This window comes from Podarcis melisellensis (genome assembly GCF_964234715.1).
Source record: "Podarcis melisellensis genome assembly, chromosome: 7".
Taxonomy (NCBI): domain Eukaryota; kingdom Metazoa; phylum Chordata; class Lepidosauria; order Squamata; family Lacertidae; genus Podarcis; species Podarcis melisellensis.
This window is the reverse complement of record NC_138539.1, coordinates 87,596,166-87,617,412: the sequence shown is the minus strand read 5'-3', so window position 1 is coordinate 87,617,412 and position 21,247 is coordinate 87,596,166. Positions and strand designations below refer to the sequence as shown.

Genomic DNA, 21,247 nt, shown 5'->3' with positions numbered 1-21,247 from the left:
ATACTGATGACTAGCTAAGCCAGGTTGACATGTAAATAAGCAGAGGAACCATGGATTGCACCTTGGGGGATGACACAAGCACATCCTCTCGAGATATTGAACTAAAGAGCATGTAAACAAAGCCACCTAGAAGGCCTCTTATAGCACATAGAAGTGGGAGGCCAAAGCTCACTAGTGGAGAAGGCAGAAAAGAGGCTTCTGGTGACTCTTGGACAGTAATGGGGAGGGGGCCCTGGAGAACCGTTCTTCTGTCTCTGATATTCCACTTGATCTGTACCCTCCTGCAACTTGTTCCTTCAGGAGGTTGACCATGCCTTAGAAGGGGCACTGGGCCAAGTGGCCTTTGAGACCCCTACAGTTATATCAGGTCTAATAAGAAACACAGGACCTGGAAAGCTGCCTGCTCCCTTTTTTTAATGGCAGTGACTTTTCTGGGAATGCTGAAATGGCCCAGCGTAGTTGTGAAGCTGCCTTGCAGCTAACTGTAGGGAGCCAGTCTCAGCGGCATGGGCTCCCGCAGTCCCTGTCAGCTGAGGGTGCCTGAAGATAGCGATTCCCTTAGGCTGTGTGGCCACTTTTGTGACATGCAGCAGGACAAACACGCCTGACTGCTTTGGATATAATCAGACTTAAAGATCACATAGTCACAAGAGTGACGTGGATACACAGGGCTGCAGGCTGGGTTACTAAAGGGATCTACTGCGTTCTGGGCTGGTGTGGGCCTGGTATCTGTTGTTCAGAACTTAGCGCCAGCCTTGTCCTGCCCTGTCTGTCCTTGGATCATTAGCTCTGCTCAATAGCTGATTAGCATCTGGGATGGTAAACAGGTTTGTTGTGTTAAGGCTAATCAGGAACAAAACTGGTTCAAGGCAACTGTTTTATCTAGAGAGGTGAAAAAAGAGGGTTTTTTTAAAAAAAACAGCAGCAACTGAGGGGTGCAGAATGATTTGGGGGGCTGAAGATGCCCTCCTTACAGGGGTCTAGTGGCACATTTTCTAAGTGCAGGAGCACATTTTGACAGCCCTCATAGCTGGAATCCAAAATATGAAAGCAGATATGTTGATCCGCTATGTAGCTATATAATAAATACCCCCCCCCCCAAAAAAAGCAGCTTTACATAGCCTTTTGATCAGGGTCATCTGGTGGTAATAGAATAGTGAGTAGCAGAGGTGATCTAGTGGCCAGCCTTTGGGGAATTTGACTGGGGAGATTGGGGGGGGGGTGGTCCCCATCTCTGATCAGACATGTGTTGTCCCTGCAGTCCTGCACATACTGTTGAGGGAGGGGGCGCCACTGAACTTAGTGGTTCTTGCTTCTGACCACATCACTTCAGCTTGTAAATATTTCAGCCAGCTGAAATGCAGCCTTTATCTTTCAAAACTAGATGTGCAAACAATCGTTCAAAGGTTTCGTCTGCTAGCGTGAAGCAGGAACCCTGCCATCAGAGAAAAGCAGCTTCTGCTTAAACACTTTCCTCCTGTGCTCATCTGCCACACAGAGAAATACTAAAAACGGCTTGCCTGCTTCTGCCTTAAGAGCCTCTTGATCTTGAGGTTTGCATTGCTTGCAGCACAAACAGTCACGCCCAGCCCTGGATCGCTTATCAAAGTCCAGTTCCAAATCCATGCAGCGCAGCTCGGTGTTTGCTCAAAAGCCATACCCACATAGTCCAGGCACACGATGACCATTTGCAAGGCTGCGTTAAGAGAGGGCGCAGAGCCCTTGCAAGAGCAGGGAAAAAGCAGCTTTCCAGGAGGCCGCCTGGCCCCTGTGCATGATGCCATTCATCTTAGGGGAGTAGATCTGGCCGGCTAGATGGTGCCCTGGGGAGTTGCAGTCCGACAGGCATGAACCAGGACGCATTGGACTCTCTTGACAGGCGAGAGGACGAGGGAGGGTCCTGGGCTGAGAATGACAGTCAGCTGAAGGCTGGATTAAGTTATAATGTTTCCCATTTTGAAACTCAAGTTTTCTGAGCAGGCAGGAATATCCTAACTTTGCTGTAATGGAAAAATGCTGGTTCACGTAACGAAAGAGATGGCTTATACAACCTTGGAACATAGTCCACCAGTACTGCAGAATTTTGTTGCTTAGAGACAAGACACCGATTTCTGCTTGTTTTCTGGTAGGGATGCTGTCGTCTACAATTAGATGAAAGCATTTTGTTTGTTTCTGGGCTGGTCATGTGGGGGTGGAGGCCTGGAATGTAAATAGTGCTTGTTTGCTTACCTGCATTCCTGTTCATAAATATATTTAAAGCAATTCCCATTGATCAAAAAGCTGAGTTTAGTCCTAAGCAAACATGCGAAGGATCATGCCCAAGTGTTCAGAAATGTTCACAAGCAAGGGCTGTTAGCCACCAGGCAAAATAGTGTTTCTCCATGAGATGAAATGTAAATGCTTGTGCTGACAGTTTAGTTATTCATAATTTGCAAACTGAACATATTGCAGAGCTTGGAGGCTTTCAAATAGTATGCAGTCATCTTCACAGCTGTGTGGATGATCCTGGTGAGATTCAGGGTAGCATCTTCTAGATCAGGCATAGGCAAACTCGACCCTCCAGATGTTTTGGGACTACAATTCCCATCATCCCTGACCACTGGTTCTGTTAGCTAGGAATGATGGGAGTTGTAGTCCCAAAACACCTCGAGGGCCGAGTTTGCCTTTGCCTGTTCTGGATCCTTGCTGATCTCTGCATCCACTAGAAAAACATAAGAAGTATTTGACTTATTTATATTGGCGGCGGGGGGGGGGCATATCTTCCCATGTCCATGATGTGTGTATGTATATTTGTATAAAGATGTATACTTGTTGATTTAATTATGTGTAGCTTTGGGTTGCTGCTTTGAGATCAAACTGGAATATTTCCTGAAAGAGTGCTAGCATTTAAAACACAGATCTAATGGCTCCTGGAGTCGGGCATAGTTTAGGGTGTGTAAGTTTTGTGCTTTATCACAATACTCAAAATCCTGTGCTTGACAAAGCTTAATTCTGTGACTTCTATGTATCAGCAAAACAGCAGTATTTACTTTCTGCAAAGTCATTGAAGGGTTGCAGAATTCTGTAGAAAGCATTCATGCACTACATCTGATCACTGGACACATGAGTCCTTGTCAGTCATGGTCTGAATATTTTCTGAACCCTGTTTTTACAACCTTAGTAGATAGGAATTTGCTCTAATTTAAAAAGAAAAGCAGAGACCCTCGGCATGCCTTCTTCTGTGTGCATAACCCTGGGCATCAATCATGCATTGATGTTGTGGGTCTCTCTAGACATTTGCATGCCTAAGCCACAGCTCTGCTTGGGGAGATTTACTGTGTAAAACCTATGACTAGACTGACTTAGAGACCCTTATGGTAGGAGATCAGTTTGTGAGGGACATCACGATTAAGTATTTTGTATAAAAAAGTCGCTGTTGAAATGGCTGATGGTAACGCATGTTGCTTATGTAAGTCAAAGTAAAATCTGTCTCTGTCCTTAGGAAACACTTGGCATTCTACATGAACTACGAAAACCCTCCGCCATATCCTGGCCCGGGCCCAACTGCCCCATACCCACCTTACACCCATCAACCAGGTGGACCACCTGTTCCTGGTCCCTACCCTGGCTATGCACCAGAGCCCGCAGGGCCATATCCAGTAGGACAGCCAGGCTACCAGGGCTACCCAGCCTATGGATGGCAGAATGCTCCTCCACCTCCGGGACCAGTCTATGCAGATGGACCTAAGAATACAGGTAATATTGTCCGCTGTACGCATGGAGCTGCGCTGCTTCATGGTTTTTCATGAAGGTTTTCCCCTCCTGTTACAGATCTGAAGCAAGGTGTATGTATGTTCCAGTCCTCTGAATAAAGGGGCTTGGTAACAACGTGAACTTGGGAGGAGGGTACATGTGCTCTGCTCCATCTTGTTTGTTCTTTTGAAAGAGGAAGATATTTCTGTTATGGTTCTCCATATTGGAGAATAAGTTGGTGGCCACTGGCTTCGCTTTACCTGTAGCTACATGGTAAAATGTGTGACTTTCTGACCGTAGCAATTTGCTATCCTTCTGTAAATTAAGTTCCAGCCCCTTTTATAATAGGTACCATTGACACCTATTTTGATGGTTGTTACCTGTCCTGGACTGGAAGGTACTGTCTTGAGATACTGCAGTATCTTCCTGTTTTCTTCAGGCCCTGTGGCAATAGATGTCGACACAAACAGGAATAAACGTTCCTTGAGAGGAAATCATGGCCAGATGTGGGGATGTCTGTAGGAGACCTATGCATAGTCAGGCATTTGCCAGGATCCACCACTAACTGAAGCCCCTGAAAAATAGCTGCCAGAGTCTTGCTAAACAGTGTGAAGTTGTGCTGGTGGGGAGGGATGAGCGGGTTAGGCTAGCCTTCGCCTTCTCAGTGCCCTCCAGGCCTCTTGGACAGCAACTCTGTCAGTCCCAGGCAGCGTGTGGCCATTTTCAGCACTGGCCACACTATTTGGGATGACTTCCTTACCTGTTGATCAAAATGTGGCTGTCGGGGTCACTGCAGAGAGTGCCGAAGAGCAAACGCATTGGCGTTTCCACAGTAGCAGCCTAATCCACGTTCCTTGGGTATTTTTGAGGATGGGCTGGGATTCTTTGCTTTAAAACAAACCCAGATTCAGTGGCTATTAAATTATAGAAGATAAGGCAGTTAAATATATGAAGGTTAGGCAACTTTTAAAATTAGTTCATGTGACTTGCAAATGCTACACAAGTCTTTCCTGAAACAATGGAGGCTGCGTAATATTGGGACTTCCAGGGTTGTGTCATCCCTCAACTGAGGGTGTTTTGCATATAGAGGTAAATAGTCACTCTCCTGTGTGAAATTCCAGGCAGCCATTACTGTCACTTCATGTGTCAGGCTTGAAGAAAAGGCTCCTCCCTTCTCGGGGGGGGGGTCCTTGGGGCTCCTTCCTGTTCTCCACATTGTCTCTTCTCTGATGAGCTGAGGATGCCCAATGCTACCTCTCTAACCCAGACACTCCTTCCTCTCTCATCATGCATTACCTTGACTTCTGCAACCTTCTCCACTGGCTTCCTGTGTCCCCACCCAGATCTTTTCACACCTATCTCAAACTCTGCTGGCAAAGCTGTTGACTTTTTCTGTACTCTGTCTCCATGGAACCCTTTCATTCATATCCAGCATAAACTTCTTGTCCTTTGAACATGGTCCTGCCTTTTCCCACTCTTTTCTGTCTTCTGAATGTGTCCTGCTCTTCCAGACATCTCTCAGAGTTATTTCTCTGAGCAAAAGTCTGATTCTTTCTTCCATCTTTAAAAAGCTGTTTTAACTCACCTTCTCAAGAACGCAGCACACCTTTAAAGCACATCCTTTCCCTCAAGGAATTCTGGGCAATGTCGTTGGTTAGGGGTTGCTTGGAATTGTAACTCTTCAGGGGCAAACTACAGTGTCCAGAATTCTTTGGGGGAAATGATGAGCTTTAAAGGTATAGTGTGTGTGCACAGGCTTTTTATCACCTAATCCTCATGCCAAGCCTAAGAATGTGTAATTGCATTTGCTTGCATGTGCAAACTGCCCTTATTTATCCCTTCTCCTCCCTCTGTCTTTCCTGCTGTCAAAATGCAGGTTGTCAACACCTGGGAGAGCAACATGCTTGTTTGTATCACATCCTTTCCCCCACTGCTATGTTTCTGTTACTGCTGTGTATGTTGATGGCATTGCATCAATCTTCCCTCTATTTTTTTTTTTGGGGGGGGGAGGTAGGAGGTGGCTGCTGGCACGACAAAGTGCCTGAACTTGGGCAGTGCATCAAAAAATGTGCCCAGGCACTGTGTTGAATGCAAAAATGAGCATTTTCTTTTCAGTGGGTGGCTGCCTGCTCTGCTTGTCATCTTCCAGCCCCACTTTCTTCCCCCATACTGCACATTCTGTCTGTAGGTCTGGACTCCTGAGTTCTCCCTTCTCTGCAGCTGAATGTTTACCTGAGACAGTCCTGTCCTTAAGGTTCCACTATAAAAATCTGTGCCGGGCTCTGTTTACTTCCCTTCTAAAAACAGCAACGTGCTCTTCAGAGTTCCCAGAATGAAAGCCGCATATTCCTGCAGCTGCACCACCACCACCCCGGGTAACTAGGCAAGGAGAAAGGTTCAGGAGAAGAGTGTAGAGAACCCAGAGGAGGCTACTGTGTAAATACCAGTTGCAGTATCAGGTCTTGGCCTGCATGTGTGAAAAAAGCAGAGTCAGACAGCGCACAGAGCCATAGACTGTGCGCACACTGCAGTGTTAATGTGGATATGGCTTGCACAGTTCCAGTGTTTCCAGCGGGGTGTGTGTGTGTGTTGCATGTTCATCCACACATGAGGGCTATCAATCGAAAACTGTCTCAGTGTTTCCCATCCACACTAGTGGGCAATTATTGATGGGATGTATTAATATTGTGTATTGCTGTCCCCTCACCTCAATTACCACCTCCACACCCTCCCTGTGTTCCAGATGCCTGAAGTCCATTGTGTCATCTGCCAGCTGTGGCCCAATGGCAATACCTGCAGTTGTTCAATGTCTTTATAAATAACTTGGATATAGAAATTGAGGGGATGCTCATCAGATTTGCAGATGACACTAAACTGGGAGAGGTAGCCAAAATCGCCAAATACAGAACCAGCATTCAAAATGACCGTAACTGATTGGCGAACTGGGCCCAAACTAACAAAATGAATTTCACTAGGGACAAATGTTAGATTCTACACTTAGGCAGGAAGGACCAATGGCACAAATGTAAGATGGGGGACACCTGGCTTACTAGCAGTACAAGTGAAAAGAATCTAGGGGTTTTGGTGGAACACAAGCTTAATGTGAGTGAACAATGTGATGCAGCAGCAAAAAAGGCTAATGCTGTTCTAGGCAGCATCAACAGAAGTATAGTGTCCAGATCAAGGGAAGTAATAGTACCACTCTATTCCATCTTCCATTCACAAGTGGTGCTGCCAGTGTATTTATTGGCCACCCATAGCCCAGTAGGAAAAGAGTTCAGTTGCGACAGAGCCAGTGAGGGGCCCATTTGATCTCCTGGGGCCCTTGGCCAGGGCCCAGCCTGGATGACCGCTTGCACAGGACCTGACAGAATGGACTTCTTTTCCTTTCTATATCTATGTGGCATTAAGTATTTCAGGGTTTATTAATTACAAAATTATATCTGTAATGCTAGCTATTACAGCAACACGTTCTGAAGCACCTCTGTTCCACATGTCCTTAAAGCTCATTTTCATTTTATTGCAGTCTCAGGTTATAAACTGAGTGCAAGGAAATGAGAGGTTCAATAATTCATAGGAAGATAATCTTCCTGCGGTGACAAAGAAGGGGTGGAGTTGGGGTGAAGTTTGCAAATATATTGGCACAACAGTTTCTCGTCGTAGATGTTAGAGCAACTTTTTAAATTTAGAAAACAGTTCAGGATTGGGGCTAGTTAAAGGTGTTGTGCTTAAGGATGAATAGTCGTGCTTAAAATGCTTTTGTATTGCTTAACAGGTTTGGTATCTTTTGGATCGCCCTATTTTATTCTGTGTTTTAATCAATGAGAATAGATTGATGTGGCAGAAATATGATCAGGTAGAAGAGAATAGGTGTCCCATTTACACTTTTGATTGTCTGCTGGTAGTGTCATGGTTTTGCTTGGTAGTAATCCTAATTTCATTATCTTTACTCTGTTATTGTCATGTCTTTGTCATTTTAGCAGCCTTGGAATAGCAAAGCAGCACAGAAGTAAATTGAAATGTACAGACCTTGTGATTCATGAGGTATCAGAGGCCAGTGCTTCACCTTTATTTGACACCCCATGAGTCACAAAAGGGACGCACGTTAATTCATGAAAGGTTTTGGAAATTTGCAAAGTAAATTGAAATCAGTTGAAAACAGATCTCAACCCCGCCCCCGCCCCCCCGAAAACCTACATATCTCTTACTTTTTGAATTTATGCAGCAACTAATTAGGGAAGTAATGAACTATGTTGATGTTTTTAGGAGAAGTTATGCAAAACAGCTGAAATTCTAGTTTTTAAATTTATATTGAAGTAAGAGAAAATGGACAAATATAGTATAAAATTCTATTGAACACTGAGTTTATTTACTATGATGTAAGTTATTTTATAGTGCTTCTGTATTAAAATAATTTTAAATATGCATACAAGCAGTCAGTGAATAAGGGGAATGTTGTCTTGGCATTGTATAATCCTGTGGCTGCCAAATTGGTTCTCACTGGTGCCAGGGCACCCAGGATTTCCTTCTCTAATGCCCTGAGCAAAGGTCCTGGACTCTGAACTTGCATAGAGAATGCAGGCTCCCAGCCCTCCTAAGGAGAAATGGATGGAGCAAAATGTGCAGGTTCCAGGCCTTCTAAGTGATTTCTGTGAAGTGAGTCAACCTAAGTGAGTTAGCCAGTGAATGATTGATAAGTAAGTTGTTTGAACACCAGGCCAAAGGAATCCCTGGGGTGGGTTCTGTTTCGCCCAGTCCTTTAGCGTAATTTTCCCACTTCTGCCTTACTTCGCTGTAGCTTGCCTTTCCTTTTTTCCTGTTAACCAGGCTGCTTCTTTCCTGTGGTGGGTTCATTTGAAAATAGGTACTCTCTAGATATTTTCTTTAAATACTACTGCACAATAAGTCTTGGTGAATTTTAAATAATTCCCCCAACCTCCAAAAAGGCAAATATGAAAATTTTGTAGAGAAATTTAAGCACTCATTGAGAATTCACATGGCATACCTATCAACTCAGAATTAAGTCTTTTTTGTATTTAATGGGCCTTTAAAGGGTATAGGATGGCAGCCTAGGGTTTGATTTAGGATTGGTGCTGTGGGAAAACAGAGTTCCTGGACATGGCAGACATAAATTCAACAGGTCAATTCTTTCATTGTATGAGAATACACTTATGGGGAAAGCTTGCAGTTGCAATGATCCTTGCTTTCCAGATGGGAATAGGCCACATCATGTTTTTTATCCAGCCTTGGAAGAGTTAGTTTAATTAGGCACGTGGGCTGTGGTTTTTTTAAAACAACGACAACATTTGCATCTCTTCTTAGAAAGGAAAAGGTTCTGGCTGTCTGCACTCCATGTTGGCTTCATACAGGTTGCATTTTAAGTGACATTTGTGTGGTCAAACGGGCACAGAGAGATTAAGACACCTGGGATTGCAGTCTCTCCTCCCCTGCCCCTTCAACCTGCTGTATTTTTCATTTTCATGAAACAGTAACCTAATCTGTATAACATTTTTACTGGCTCCAACCAGATTATGCAATGAAGGAATTATGCAATCCTGGATTGATCTCCAGCTTAAAGGAAAACAATTGCTGGCAATTCAGGACTCCTAGTTCTCTACTCTGCCTTTTCCAGCAAGAAACAGAGACCAATCGGTGTGAGAAACTGAGATAGAAAAGCTCTTTGCCACATGACTCCTGGAACCCGGGTTACAGGGGCAAAAACAGAATGGCTAGTTGCCTCTCTTCCCACCCCACCCCCCATGCAGTTGCACTTTCTATTTATTTTTCCAAAATATGTGAACTAATGCACAATTCACATCAGTGGCACATTGATAATATCACATTTTTAATAGCAATTCGTAATTGGACACCACAAACATATATGTGGCACAGCCCTGCAGTTGTCACCAAAGCTAGACATCATTTGAATAATAAATATTAACAAATACCAGAATGTGTGTGTGTGTAAACACATGTGTAATGTAAAGTATTGTGCTAGATTTACACTCTCCCTGAAAGAACAAGTTCAGAGCTGCTTGTTTCCTGGATCTGTTTTTGTGCTGGAGGAACAGGTTGGTTTTTGCCACTTTAGGCCAAGACAATCTAGCGCTGGACAACTTACAGATGTAGGGGTAGTTTACTATTGTTGACTTTTTTCTTGTAGAATCTTGCACAAAACAACTTGTAAGGTTGCTCTGTCAACATTCACACTGTGTTTGTAAGTTTTCTATCTCGCTAAGCCAAATAAGATGCTTTTATAATTGAGAAGTACCTCTACTCTTGTCGTATATTTTGTTTTTCCTTATAATAATGTACATGCCATTTTGTCTTTAACGAGTCAGCTGAAATAATCAGTCATTACAAAACCAGAAATAACCAAGTTGACATGGGTGATCCCCAGCACATTTCATGCAATAAATGTTTGATCTGTTAGGCTGCTAGAGGAAACAGAAATCTTACACAGTGCAGGCAGCAGTCATTTTATGCGTGTCCGATATGTGCACGACCAGGAACATGGGCATTGCACCAAACCTGGAAGTGACCCCGAAATGTCAGAAAAGGGGAACGGGGTGTTTGCAAGCTTCTTCAATGGTGTTTCAGATATACATGATTTCACTTAAATGTGCGGTGCCTTGGAATGTATCCCCTGTGTAAATTGGAAGTTGCTTGTATGTAACATATGTATCTTTATTAACCAGTAAATAATGGGTTTTCTTGCTATAGTTCAAAAAGGAAACTGTCTAAAAAATCTTTCAAAAACCTGTTCCTGGGAGAATTATACATTCCAGGGGGAATATAAACTGTAGCTACAAATGCATAAATTCATTGTATTTCCCCTCAAATATATTTGCCTCATTCAGCCACATTTTCTCTTAAACTATGGTTAAATATTGCACATGCCTCTCCGCTGCCCTCTGCGTGCCCTTTTGGTTTCTCATCCTCCTGGTGCAGCTGAAGGAAGCCATAGTAGGTCTTGCCATCCATCCATAGACCTGAGTCAGCCAGAAGAAAAACAAGAACAAACCTTTGCAAGTGGCAGAAGCCGCATGACCTGGGCAAGGCATGGTCACGATTAAGCCATGGTTTAAGACAAACCAAGTTGTGCTGTGTGACCCAGACCACTGTGGGCATAGCATGGAAGCTCAAAGCTGTGGATGCTTTCCTTTTAGCACCAATAGATAATTCAGACAAGTAATCTGGAAGACCATGATCAGATTCAATAGAAAAAAGAAATGGTGGAAAAGATATAGTTTGAAGATAACATCTAGTTAACAGAAGATCCCCCCCCCTTTAATACCCATTTGTAGCTATAGGGGTAACAACCCTAAGAACATCTGAAATCAGGACATATGTGTAAGGAAGGGTTTCACATTTATTACCCCAACTTTATAAATCAGCCCCAAATATCATTTGGGGGGCAACTGTGTGTGCCATATGCCAAATGCCTTGCTCTTCCTTTCAAAAGGTAAAGGGACCCCTGACCGTTAGGTTCAGTCGTGGACGACTCTTGGGTTGCGGTGCTCATCTTGCTTTACTGGCCAAGGGAGCCGGCGTACAGCATGTGGCCAGCATGACTAAGCCGCTTCTGGCGAACCAGAGCAGCGCATGGAAATGTTTTACCTTCTCGCCGGAGCAGTACCTATTTATCTACTTGCACTTTGATGTGCTTTCAAACTGCTAGGTTGGCAGGAGCAGGGACCGAGCAACAGGAGCTCACCCCGTCGCGGGGATTTGAACTGCCAACCTTCTGATTGGCAAGTCCTAGGCTCTGTGGTTTAACCCATAGCGCCACCCGTGTCCATGCTCTTCCTTTCTACCTTTATATTTAGAATCATAGAATCAACCCCCTGCCAAGCAGGAAACACCATCAGAGCACTCCTGACATATGGTTGTCAAGCCTCTGCTTAAAGACCTTCAAAGAAGGAGACTCCACCACACTCCTTGGCAGCAAATTCCACTGTCGAACAGCTCTTACTGTCAGGAAGTTCTTCCTAATGTTTAGGTGGAATCTTCTTTCTTGTAGTTTGGATCCATTGCTCCGTGTCCGCTTCTCTGGAGCAGCAGAAAACAACCTTTCTCCCTCCTCTATGTGACATCCTTTTATATATTTGAACATATTTTAAATATATTTATATATTTTATATATTTTAAAGTGAACTTGAGCAGCCCCCACTTCCTGTTAGAGGACTGTCCTCTGTAAAATAGGGCACACGGCCCCACTTTGCTGCAATTTCAACCAGTACAGAAGCAAGGCAGTTTGCACCCTGGACAGTACTGGAGAAAACACAGCTTCATATCTCCTAGTGGCAATTGGAGTCCCACATGGTAGGTTCAAGAGTGACCCAAGAATGGAATTGTGCATTCATAAAGAAAATCCATGGAGTGTGTGCCTGTTAAACAGGTGTTTGTTGATAGAGGAGACACTAATCTGCCACCCCCCCACCCGCTTATGTTATTATTTTCTGATAGCTAAGGGGGAACTTTGACTCCCCATTGAGCACATTGCCTTGCCTTGCTTGGAAGGAGGAGCTTGGTGAGTAAAAAGGCTGAGTAATCTGCGTGTTCCTTCCCAGGAGCTTTCCCCTGCAGGTAAACAATGCGGATGTTCAGTGCCAGTCCTATAATTAGGCTGCCCCATAAATTTGGGAATTAATTTATTTTTTATTTTATTCGGACAAATGGCTATTTCCTGTTTTAGGTAAGTCGATGGTTTTGTTCCAAGAGCCTCTTTTCTTGCTACTTGCATTGGCTAAGCTGATCCAGCTTCCCAGGCGCATCTAACTTTTCACAGTACAAGGGAACATTTCTAAAGATCAATTTTCTTAGGTTAATCATTAGCTAATCATCCAGTATGGGCAGAAACCAAATGTGTGTACCCAAGATAAAGGTCTCTGCAGTAAGACAAAGGTAATGCAGTTTTTTAAATAAAAAAAACCACACCCGTGAATATTGTTTACATTGTGTGGACTGGTACCTGGTGTATGTCTCAACACCCAGAGATGATTAAGCATAGCGCTCTTTTCTCTGCAGCTGATTAGATAATGAACTTACAAGGTGGTGGGCGTGGCAGTGGTTCAGATTCAGAAGTGTTTTTTCTGCCTTTAGGACTCCAGGTAGGAAGTTTTTAACTATATCCACTGCCATAAGTGGCTCGGCAAGTTTCTAGGAAGAATCTGCTTTATTGGTTTTAGGAAAGTAACTGATTCTAGAGTGGTAGTTCTGAGCTTTGGGCCTGGCTACAAAGGGCTGCATGGCTTGCAAATTTCAGTTCTCAGGATTCTCACAGGTGAGGTGAGATCCTTCTGATATGCAGAGGTGAGTGCCTTCCACTTTCGTGGAGGTAGTGTTTTTGCCTTGGGCCTGGTCCAAAAAGTGAACAAATATGTTACTTTTATAATTAAAAATATTCATGAGTATTTCTTGACTGCCTCATCCTGAATTTTCTAGATAATATACAATCTCAATAAAACAAAGTTTAAAACATAACCATAATGTTATCAAAATCCATATTAAATCCAAAGTAGCACAGAAGAATTAAACAATTGCCAAAACAAAGATCGCTTAACACATTTGATGTAGAAACTGCCTCAAATTAAAACCCAGCCTAAGGTACACAAGAAGCTGGCACAAAGCAAGCCGGTGTAACGTTACACCAGATCTGAACTCTGTTCATCCCCAGGGCTACTACTCATCTTGCTATAGGATTGCTCCCCCAAAATACTAACATCAATCATATTAAGACATATTAAATACTAAGGAGTCTTCAGTTGATATTAAAATGATGTTAAGAACAATTACAAGCAAGGTTGTGAGCTGAAATTCACAGTCTTGCAAGATTCTGCACATAATCAGTGAAGTTATTACAACTGCTGCATCTTGTGTTAGTAGCTTCACATCAGCACCACAAACTTCAGTCAAATGAAAAGTTTTTGTTCCTCAGCCTTTTTCCACATTTCTGCCAGGAGTGGAGTGACACCAGCCGACAAAAAGCCTCCTCCTTTGTGTTTGGTCTATAGTTAAAGAGATCCCTTTCTCAGTTCTGTCTGTTCCCTGGGGTCTCCTTTGCGCAGGGAGAGTGTTGCAATAGGTTCCTGCACCTTATTTGCACCTTATTACACATGCTGCCCCATATGCCTGCTCTCTCTCCTAGCTGGGCTACTTACAGTTTCTGGGCTCCAGGAAACATGAGGAAAATATGTAGAACCCAATTAGTTTAAGGGAGAGGCCGACTCCAGGCTTGCTTCGTGTGCTGGGCCAAGGGTGGATGGCGGCGGCAGCAGACTCTGCATCTTCAGACATGCACCTGCTGCAACAACATCCAAAGTGTGTTTGTGGGGGGCTGCAATTTGCCCTAAGTAGAAGGGTGCTGAACCCTCTTGACATGCTGTTTCCCCTTCTGCAGCTCTTCCTTCCTTCCAGGCTGGCACACTGTGGGAACCTAGCTGGGAGTGGGCAGGAGGGGAGAAGGATGGACTACAGGCTAATGTGAGAAGTTTCAGGGTCCCCCCCACTCTACTGGGGCAGTCAGTAGGCATTGTGCACATCTCTGCCTTCTGGTATACACGGTGGGGGCAGATGTGCATCTTGCTGACACAAGTCTCTCACTGCTGCATGTATTTTGGGGTTGGGGGCTTAAAAGGCTTTCATCACATTCCCTAGGAAAGTCATCCATACAGAGAAAGGCACATAGTAGTGTTATAGGTGGGCAATATGCTAGTGAGATATAAAAAGGTAAGCTGTAATAATGCTATTCCGTAGCCTGAAACCCTGGCCCTGTGATGGAGTAGGGAGTCTAGCTGCAAAGGGTAGGGGCATACCGTAACCACTTCTGACAGGGTCGTACAAATCCCAACACACACCAGTCTAGATGGTTCTGGGAATAAGAATTCAACTAAAACAGCCCATAATGTGAGTTGGGTTCATTGTGCAAAAATGCACCTGCATGACCCAGGCATGTCCATGGTGAGGTTTTGGTGATAACCATAACACACACAGGCGGCAGCCATTGCTGGGATGCTGCTGCCCATACTCTTGGATTATGTCATGCTGCTTCTATATAAGAAGGGAAAAAAACATTACAGTCCAAGAAAATTCTGGAGGAGTTACACTTTTCCGAATCGGAATTCTCAAAACTGCTGGCACATTGGCAAAGCTAAGCAGAGTCTGCTATGGTTTCAAATTGGATGGGAGACCATGTGTTGAGATTCTTGCATTGCAGGGAGTTGAACTAGATGACCCTTGGGGTCCCTTCCAACTCTGCAGTTAAATGATCCCATTAAAACCCTTGTTGATTGATCCAGAACAATGAAAATACCTACTTGCTGAGTCCTGTTTCTGACTAGTGGCCCATCTGCCTGCATGGGACCAGGAGGGGTCCAGAGCCCAGGCACCCTGACATGACCCAGATTTGAGGCCTTGGCTGAGTTGCCACCTTGCTTCCTTCTCTTATGAGGGCCAAAAACAGCCAATCAGAAGGCACAAAGTGAAGTTCTATTGCTTTCAGCTCACCCTATGGCTTTTTCAGCCTCCCAAAATGATCTTTGCCTCAGTTACCTCTGCCTGCCAACCTACCCCTTCTCTTTCCAGGGTCTGTTTCCCTGTAGCCCAAATTAAGCAGTCTTGAAGATTACAACTGCCTGGCCCAATAGGTGGGGTGCTGTGTTGAAAGATCTTTAGTCTATTCCATAGTTTAGCCAATTTTTAAAAGGGGGTGGGGACCAGGTAGGGGCTTGACACTGGGCAAGAACCTTTGCAGATGGACCAGAGGGACAAAGCGGATGGAGAATATGGTTGGAACGATCTATGCAATATATATTTTTGACCTATGCAAAGCAGCAGCTCTCCTTCTCCAAATGTCCTCAAGTTTTTTTGGAGCATGCGAGCGGAGCTCTTGTTACAGTGACTGTTGGCACAGGATCACGTTTCGCTTGCCTCCAGCTTCAGGGGCTGAGCCACACACTCTGCCTTTTTATTTCAGGGGTGCGGCAAGTGTTAAGTTTTTGACAGGGTTTTTGGAGCAGAATTAGCTGCAGGTGAGAGGCCTTGAAAGATCTATCAACAACTTTTGGCCAGCAAAGTGTGTGCTCAGAAGTCTTGCTTTTGTGCATTTTAACAACTTATTAGTTCACTTGTTGGCTTCTGCTACTATTTTAATATATTGGTGTGGTGAGATGGTTTGGAACAGGTGTGTCATGGTCACACATTTTAACTCTGGATGTTTATTTTAGTGCAATTGGTGCAATTATTTTAGAGTCCATGTTGTGTTTCTTTTTGCATTCGTTTTTATGCTTGTAAACAGCTTAGAATCCACTTTGGCAATTAAACAGTATATAAACTGATAACAATTGGGAAGGGTGGAGAAGAAGGCACCCGAATAAATGATTTTAGGTGGGGGGAGAGGTCAAAATGGGGCAAGAGCAGGTGTTGAGCTCCAGGTGAAGGAAAGGGCAGATCAGACACTTGATGCCTGTTCTGTCTTCTGGACTTGCCCTCAGCCACAGTATCCCTGAGTTCTACCAGCTTCTGAGGTCAGCTGGTGGTGCTATTAAATGCCAGGCCAGTCCATAATGAGATCTTGCTCGCACATACTTTTATCCAAGACCACCCCATCCCACCAGGCGTAACCAGCTTGCGTTGGTTGCGTGGGCTGGGACACGTGGGCCACTCTTTCTGGCTCAGCAAAAGCAAAGGGCCAAGTGGTGCTGGTGGTCTTCTAGAGGGAACCCATCTTTGCTCTCCAGGATCCCTTGTCTACTTTGGCACCTGCCTACCTTGTGATGGATACTTGTGGCGGATCGTGGGTTCCGATGGTGCACTTTCCTCCCCTTCCTCCCTTAACCTGACTGGAATATGTTGAGGATTTTAGTAGTAAAGGCTCTGGGAGGCCTCAGCATTCCTGTCTCAACCAGAGAGTATCAATGCTTCATAGTTGTCATGGCAACCATAGGTGCTCAACATTGTCTCGAAACCATTGGAGTGAGGTCGTCCAAAGATTCGAGCTATGAGAGTCAGTATGCCAGTGACACCCAGGTTTATCTGTAGTAAGTGGGGGGTCGGCAAGGTAAGACTAAGGAGAAGAAATGCACAGAAGGGAGAAATGGCTCTGGGGGGGCAGCCTATCAAAATGTTTTTTTGTGGGTCTTTCATTTTTGTTTCATATTTAAGATGCAATTTCTTAAATGTTCACTCAGATTAAGAAAAACTGTTCCCTCTCAGGAACCTCTAACCGATGGTTACTGTATCTTTCTCCAGCCCCCACCTCATCTCGTGGGGCAAATAGCGAATTTGGGAGTGCTGACTTGCACCCTGAGGAATTTTGAAGTAAACAAAAAAAGTCTGGAAATCTTGCAGTTCCCACTGCCTTCTGTCACTTGGCCCACGTGCTTTGGTTGCCATCAGCTCCAGCAATCAATGCGGGTGGCGCTGTGGGTTAAACCACAGAGCCTAGGACTTGCCAATTAGAAGGTCGGCGGTTCGAATCCCTGCGACGGGGTGAGCTCCCGTTGCTCGGTCCCTGCTGCTCCTGCCAACCTAGCAGTTTGAAAGCACGTCAAAGTGCAAGTAGATAAATAGGCACCGCTCTGGCGGGAAGGTAAACGGCTTTTCCGTGCGCTCCTCTGGTTCGCCAGAAGCGGCTTGGTCATGCTGGCCACATGACCTGGAAGCTGTAGGCTGGCTCCCTTGGCCAATAAAGCAAGATGAGCACCGCAACTCCAGAGTCGGCCACAACTGGACCTTTACCTTACCAGCAAGCATGGCCAATGGCTGTGGATGAACGCAAGTTGGGCACAGCAGCATGGAGGGGGCCCAAGGATCTCCCCCTCCCCCAGTAACCCCTGGGCTCCTTGAATCCTTTCATATTTTCCACCTGCTTTACAGGAGAGTGAAACTTTTGTTTGCATCTGGTTCCACGACACTTAAAGTGGCAGCTTGCATAGTCTCTGAGCCCAGAGTGACACGGTTTCAGCAGAGCACTTGGGCAGAGAGCGAAGAGAGCAGGAGCTCCCCTTTGTCCCCAGTGTGTGATCTTGCAAAATGCTCCCAGTGGAAACTGTTCTGCAATGAAGTTTTACTGCCTGTTGTATCTAGGAATCCTTCAGCCTCCCGGCCTCAGATCAAAGATCTCTCTAAGCTGTTATTGTCTTGGTGCAATGTTTGAATCTCCTGACTGCCTTCCCGCCCCCTGCTGACTTTACAAAGATCAAAATGCTGTAGACCCACCCAACATACTTTTTTCCAATCCGGAATGCTCCCTTACTTATTTCTAAATGGAGTTGGTGTTTAATTGTGGAACTAGTTAGTCACACTTTGAGGCTATTTTTATCTTCTTTCTCCCCTAAGAGCCAAGAGGCGGCCAGAGTGTCCAGGGTGCCTGTTCTTCCTCTGGTCAGAGAGGCACTTAAACGAGCTCCAGCACAAGGGCTGCCCTAGAATTGCAATTTTTAATTCCCACCCTCTTTTCTTTGCCCAAGTGCAAGCACTGAGAAGCCCAGGGCTGTGCGTCTTCCCCACGTTCGTGCTTCTCCCCACATTCGTGGCTGTGTTGCCCCCAGTCTCCTCATTCAGCTTGTGTGCCGTCACACACACTCCATAGTGAGCAGTTGTGCCATATGGGGTGGGGATTTTACCATAGGAAGTTGGAAAGCGATGGCCTCCTTCATCTTTAGGGAGAAAACAGCTGTTCCGTAAATGTATTTCCATATCTCAAAGCTTGCTTCTGCTGGCAGTTTTTCCAAACTCAGATTATTTTATTTAATAAATATTAATTTCCCACAATGTCCAGGACAGCTTCCAAAATTGTTTGAAGTGTGCAAAACCACTCCGGGGACAATTATGAGGCCCTTTTTGCTGTGGTGAGTGAATGAGGTGGTAACAAGGCTTTCAAGTTTTACCTTTCTAAGGGGTTAGCCTTCAAAGTTATTAAGATAAGAGGAAGCCAAGCAGTCACTGAGAATGCTTGCTCAGTTACCTTATCTATGCTAATCACTTGGTTGGCGTAAGCCAAGAGCCCAGTTTAAAATCAAGGCTGAGGGGGTGGAGTTTGATTGTCTTTGCAGCCCTTGCAGTTCCTGAGAGACCTTATGAAAGCTTTTCTTCGATTCCAACTCTGAGGAACTAAATAGCAAAGATGGTCAAAGCAGGAGGGTCCAGAAGGATGGGTCTGTGGGCTGCAGTATTCAAGAAGCAGCATTTTAAAGCCTTTAAAAAATATTTTTGTGTCCTACGTTGTTAACAAAAACACGAACATTTGTTTCTGTATTAAATTTGTTTAATAATGGACTATATTAAAACAGAGGGACACAGGTGGCGCTGTGGGTTAAAGCCTCAGCGCCTAGGACTTGCTGATCGAAAGGTCGGCGGTTCGAATCCCTGCTGCGGGGTGCGCTCCCGCTGCTCTGTCCCAGCGCCTGCCAACCTAGCAGTTCGAAAGCACCTCCGGGTGCAAGTAGATAAATAGGGACCGCTTACCAGCGGGAAGGTAAACGGCGTTTCCGTGTGCAGCTCTGGCTCGCCAGAGCAGCGATGTCACACTGGCCATGTGACCCGGAAGTGTCTCCGGACAGCGCTGGCCCCTGGCCTCTTAAGTGAGAAGGGCGCACAACCCCAGAGTCTGTCAAGACTGGCCCGTATGGGCAGGGGTACCTTTACCTTTACCTATATTAAAACTATTGTGTATTTAATGATATATATTTAATTAAATACATTGATTGTGGATATTAAATAATAATAAACATATTGTGAACACTTTTAATTTACGATATGGAAATTCCATCCAGCAGTTTAAATGGTACTTCTTTGCGAGATGATTTGCATTTCTAATGTGGAACTCCTCAGCTAAGATTGTCAAAGCTTGCTGAAAAAGAGGCATTTTACCTAGTTGTGGGGAGTGGGGGCTGCCAAGTCTCCCTTGACTTAAGAGTTTGATAGTCTGAGTGTGACCACAGATAAAGTCCTGTCCCAGAGACTCCCTTGCAGGTCCCAATGAACTGGCAAACTCAGTTGGGGGTAGCAGAGCTGTAGCTATGGGGGGAGTAGCCAGGTTTTTTGTCCTGGGTGAAGCCTCCTGTGGGGCACCAGTGAGGCTCCCAGCCTGTGTGTGCCTTTGCAAATGCATGGAGGGGGGGCAAACTGGGTCTTGAACCCGGGTGAAATAAAGCCTAGTAGACAGGGTGATGCACCCATGCAGGCCTCAAACACCTGTGCCCACCCCTGTGCCAACCCCTGTGCCATTGGGCCTCTGGCAGGAGGGAGGGGGGAGAGGCATGTTGGGATGGACTGGGGGAAGCTTTGAATCCCAAGTCCTCTTCTTCCATGACACTCCTTCAGGTTGAGGGGGGCAGAGCACACCAGTCTATGTGGAAGTGGGCCATCCCTCCTGCCCAGTTGGCACCAGCCTGGCTGCGTGTTGTGCAGCGTAGCTTGAGTTCTCCCTCCCCTGCCCCTTTGCCTTTCCTTGCCCAATGTAGTTCTGAAAGGCCTAGGAGCAGGGGGCGGCAAACTTTTTCATCAGGGGGCCGGTCCACTGACCTTGTGGGGGGCCGGATTATATTTTGAAAAATATAAATACCCTGCAAGCCATTCCTGCAGTTGCCTCCGGACCTGGAGGAGGAACGCACTTTGCACATGCTCAGGAGCACGTCTCTGCACCACCGTTGTTGACGAGCGGCAGCCGCTCCGTCATCCGAGGACAGGTCGGCAGGCAGGCCACGCAGGTGGGCAGCTCACCCTCCAGCACCAAGCCAGGCGCCAGGCACAGGGCCAGTAGGCGTGCCAAGCTCCGGCTGAAGACCCACAATTCCCATGGCGCAGCCCAGGCCCGCCCGCCCACCTCTCTGTCCATGGCCACGCCAGATCTACCTCAGTGTGCAGGCAGCGAGGCTTCAGATTGGCTGCAGGAGCAATCCGAAGCCGCGGCAGCGTCAACGCCTTCCCAGAAGCCGTGCCAGTATTGCAGAAGTCAGTGTGGCTATTCGTCACCAGCGCTCGGGGACTGACCGAGCGGGCAGCAGGGTCCATGGGCTGGATTTACAAGCCAGGGGGCGCATCCGGCCCCCAGGCTTTAGTTTGCTGACCCCTGGCCTAGGCGGGTAAAAAGTACTTTGCTCTTCCCCTGGCACCCAAAGGATATTAAACATAGCTGCTGGATGAGCCTCCCTGGGAAGCTCTTTCTGTAATCTAGGAGCTGTCTTTGGAAAGACCCTCTCTGCCCAGGGGACCTGAAGGAGGGCATACACTACATTAAATCCTTCAGATAACTGGTCCCAAGTTTAAAGATGTTGTGAAATAGCTTCCACTCACAGATGGGGAGAGAGAAGGGGGGTGGATATTCTTTCACACACCCAAGGAGGACTAAGAGGAATGTCCTACAGTAACACTGAGGTGTCAGTGGCCGTGTGGGCAAGAAGCAATGGGGGTGTCGAGAATGGAGCCATTGTCGGGTCGGCTGATACTGGAGCCTAGCAAAACAGTGTGTTCTCTGTGTGCAGACAAACACAAACGGCATTTGCTAGACTCT

The 21,247-nt window shown here is 45.8% G+C and overlaps 1 protein-coding gene across 3 annotated transcripts in view; it reads left to right on the top strand.

The window, feature by feature from the left end:
- Positions 1–21,247, top strand: part of CYSTM1 (cysteine rich transmembrane module containing 1) — a 33,045-nt gene that overhangs the window by 10,087 nt on the left and 1,711 nt on the right. For 2 of the 3 annotated variants that reach the window (XM_081917949.1, XM_081917950.1), the window contains exon 2: positions 3,482–3,735. In XM_081917949.1, coding sequence (XP_081774075.1) covers positions 3,501–3,735 — 235 coding nt within the window. In that variant the 5' untranslated portion in view covers positions 3,482–3,500. Of the gene's footprint in view, positions 1–1,986; positions 2,126–3,481; positions 3,736–21,247 lie in introns of those variants that run through there. The other variant, XM_081917951.1, reaches the window with a different exon arrangement.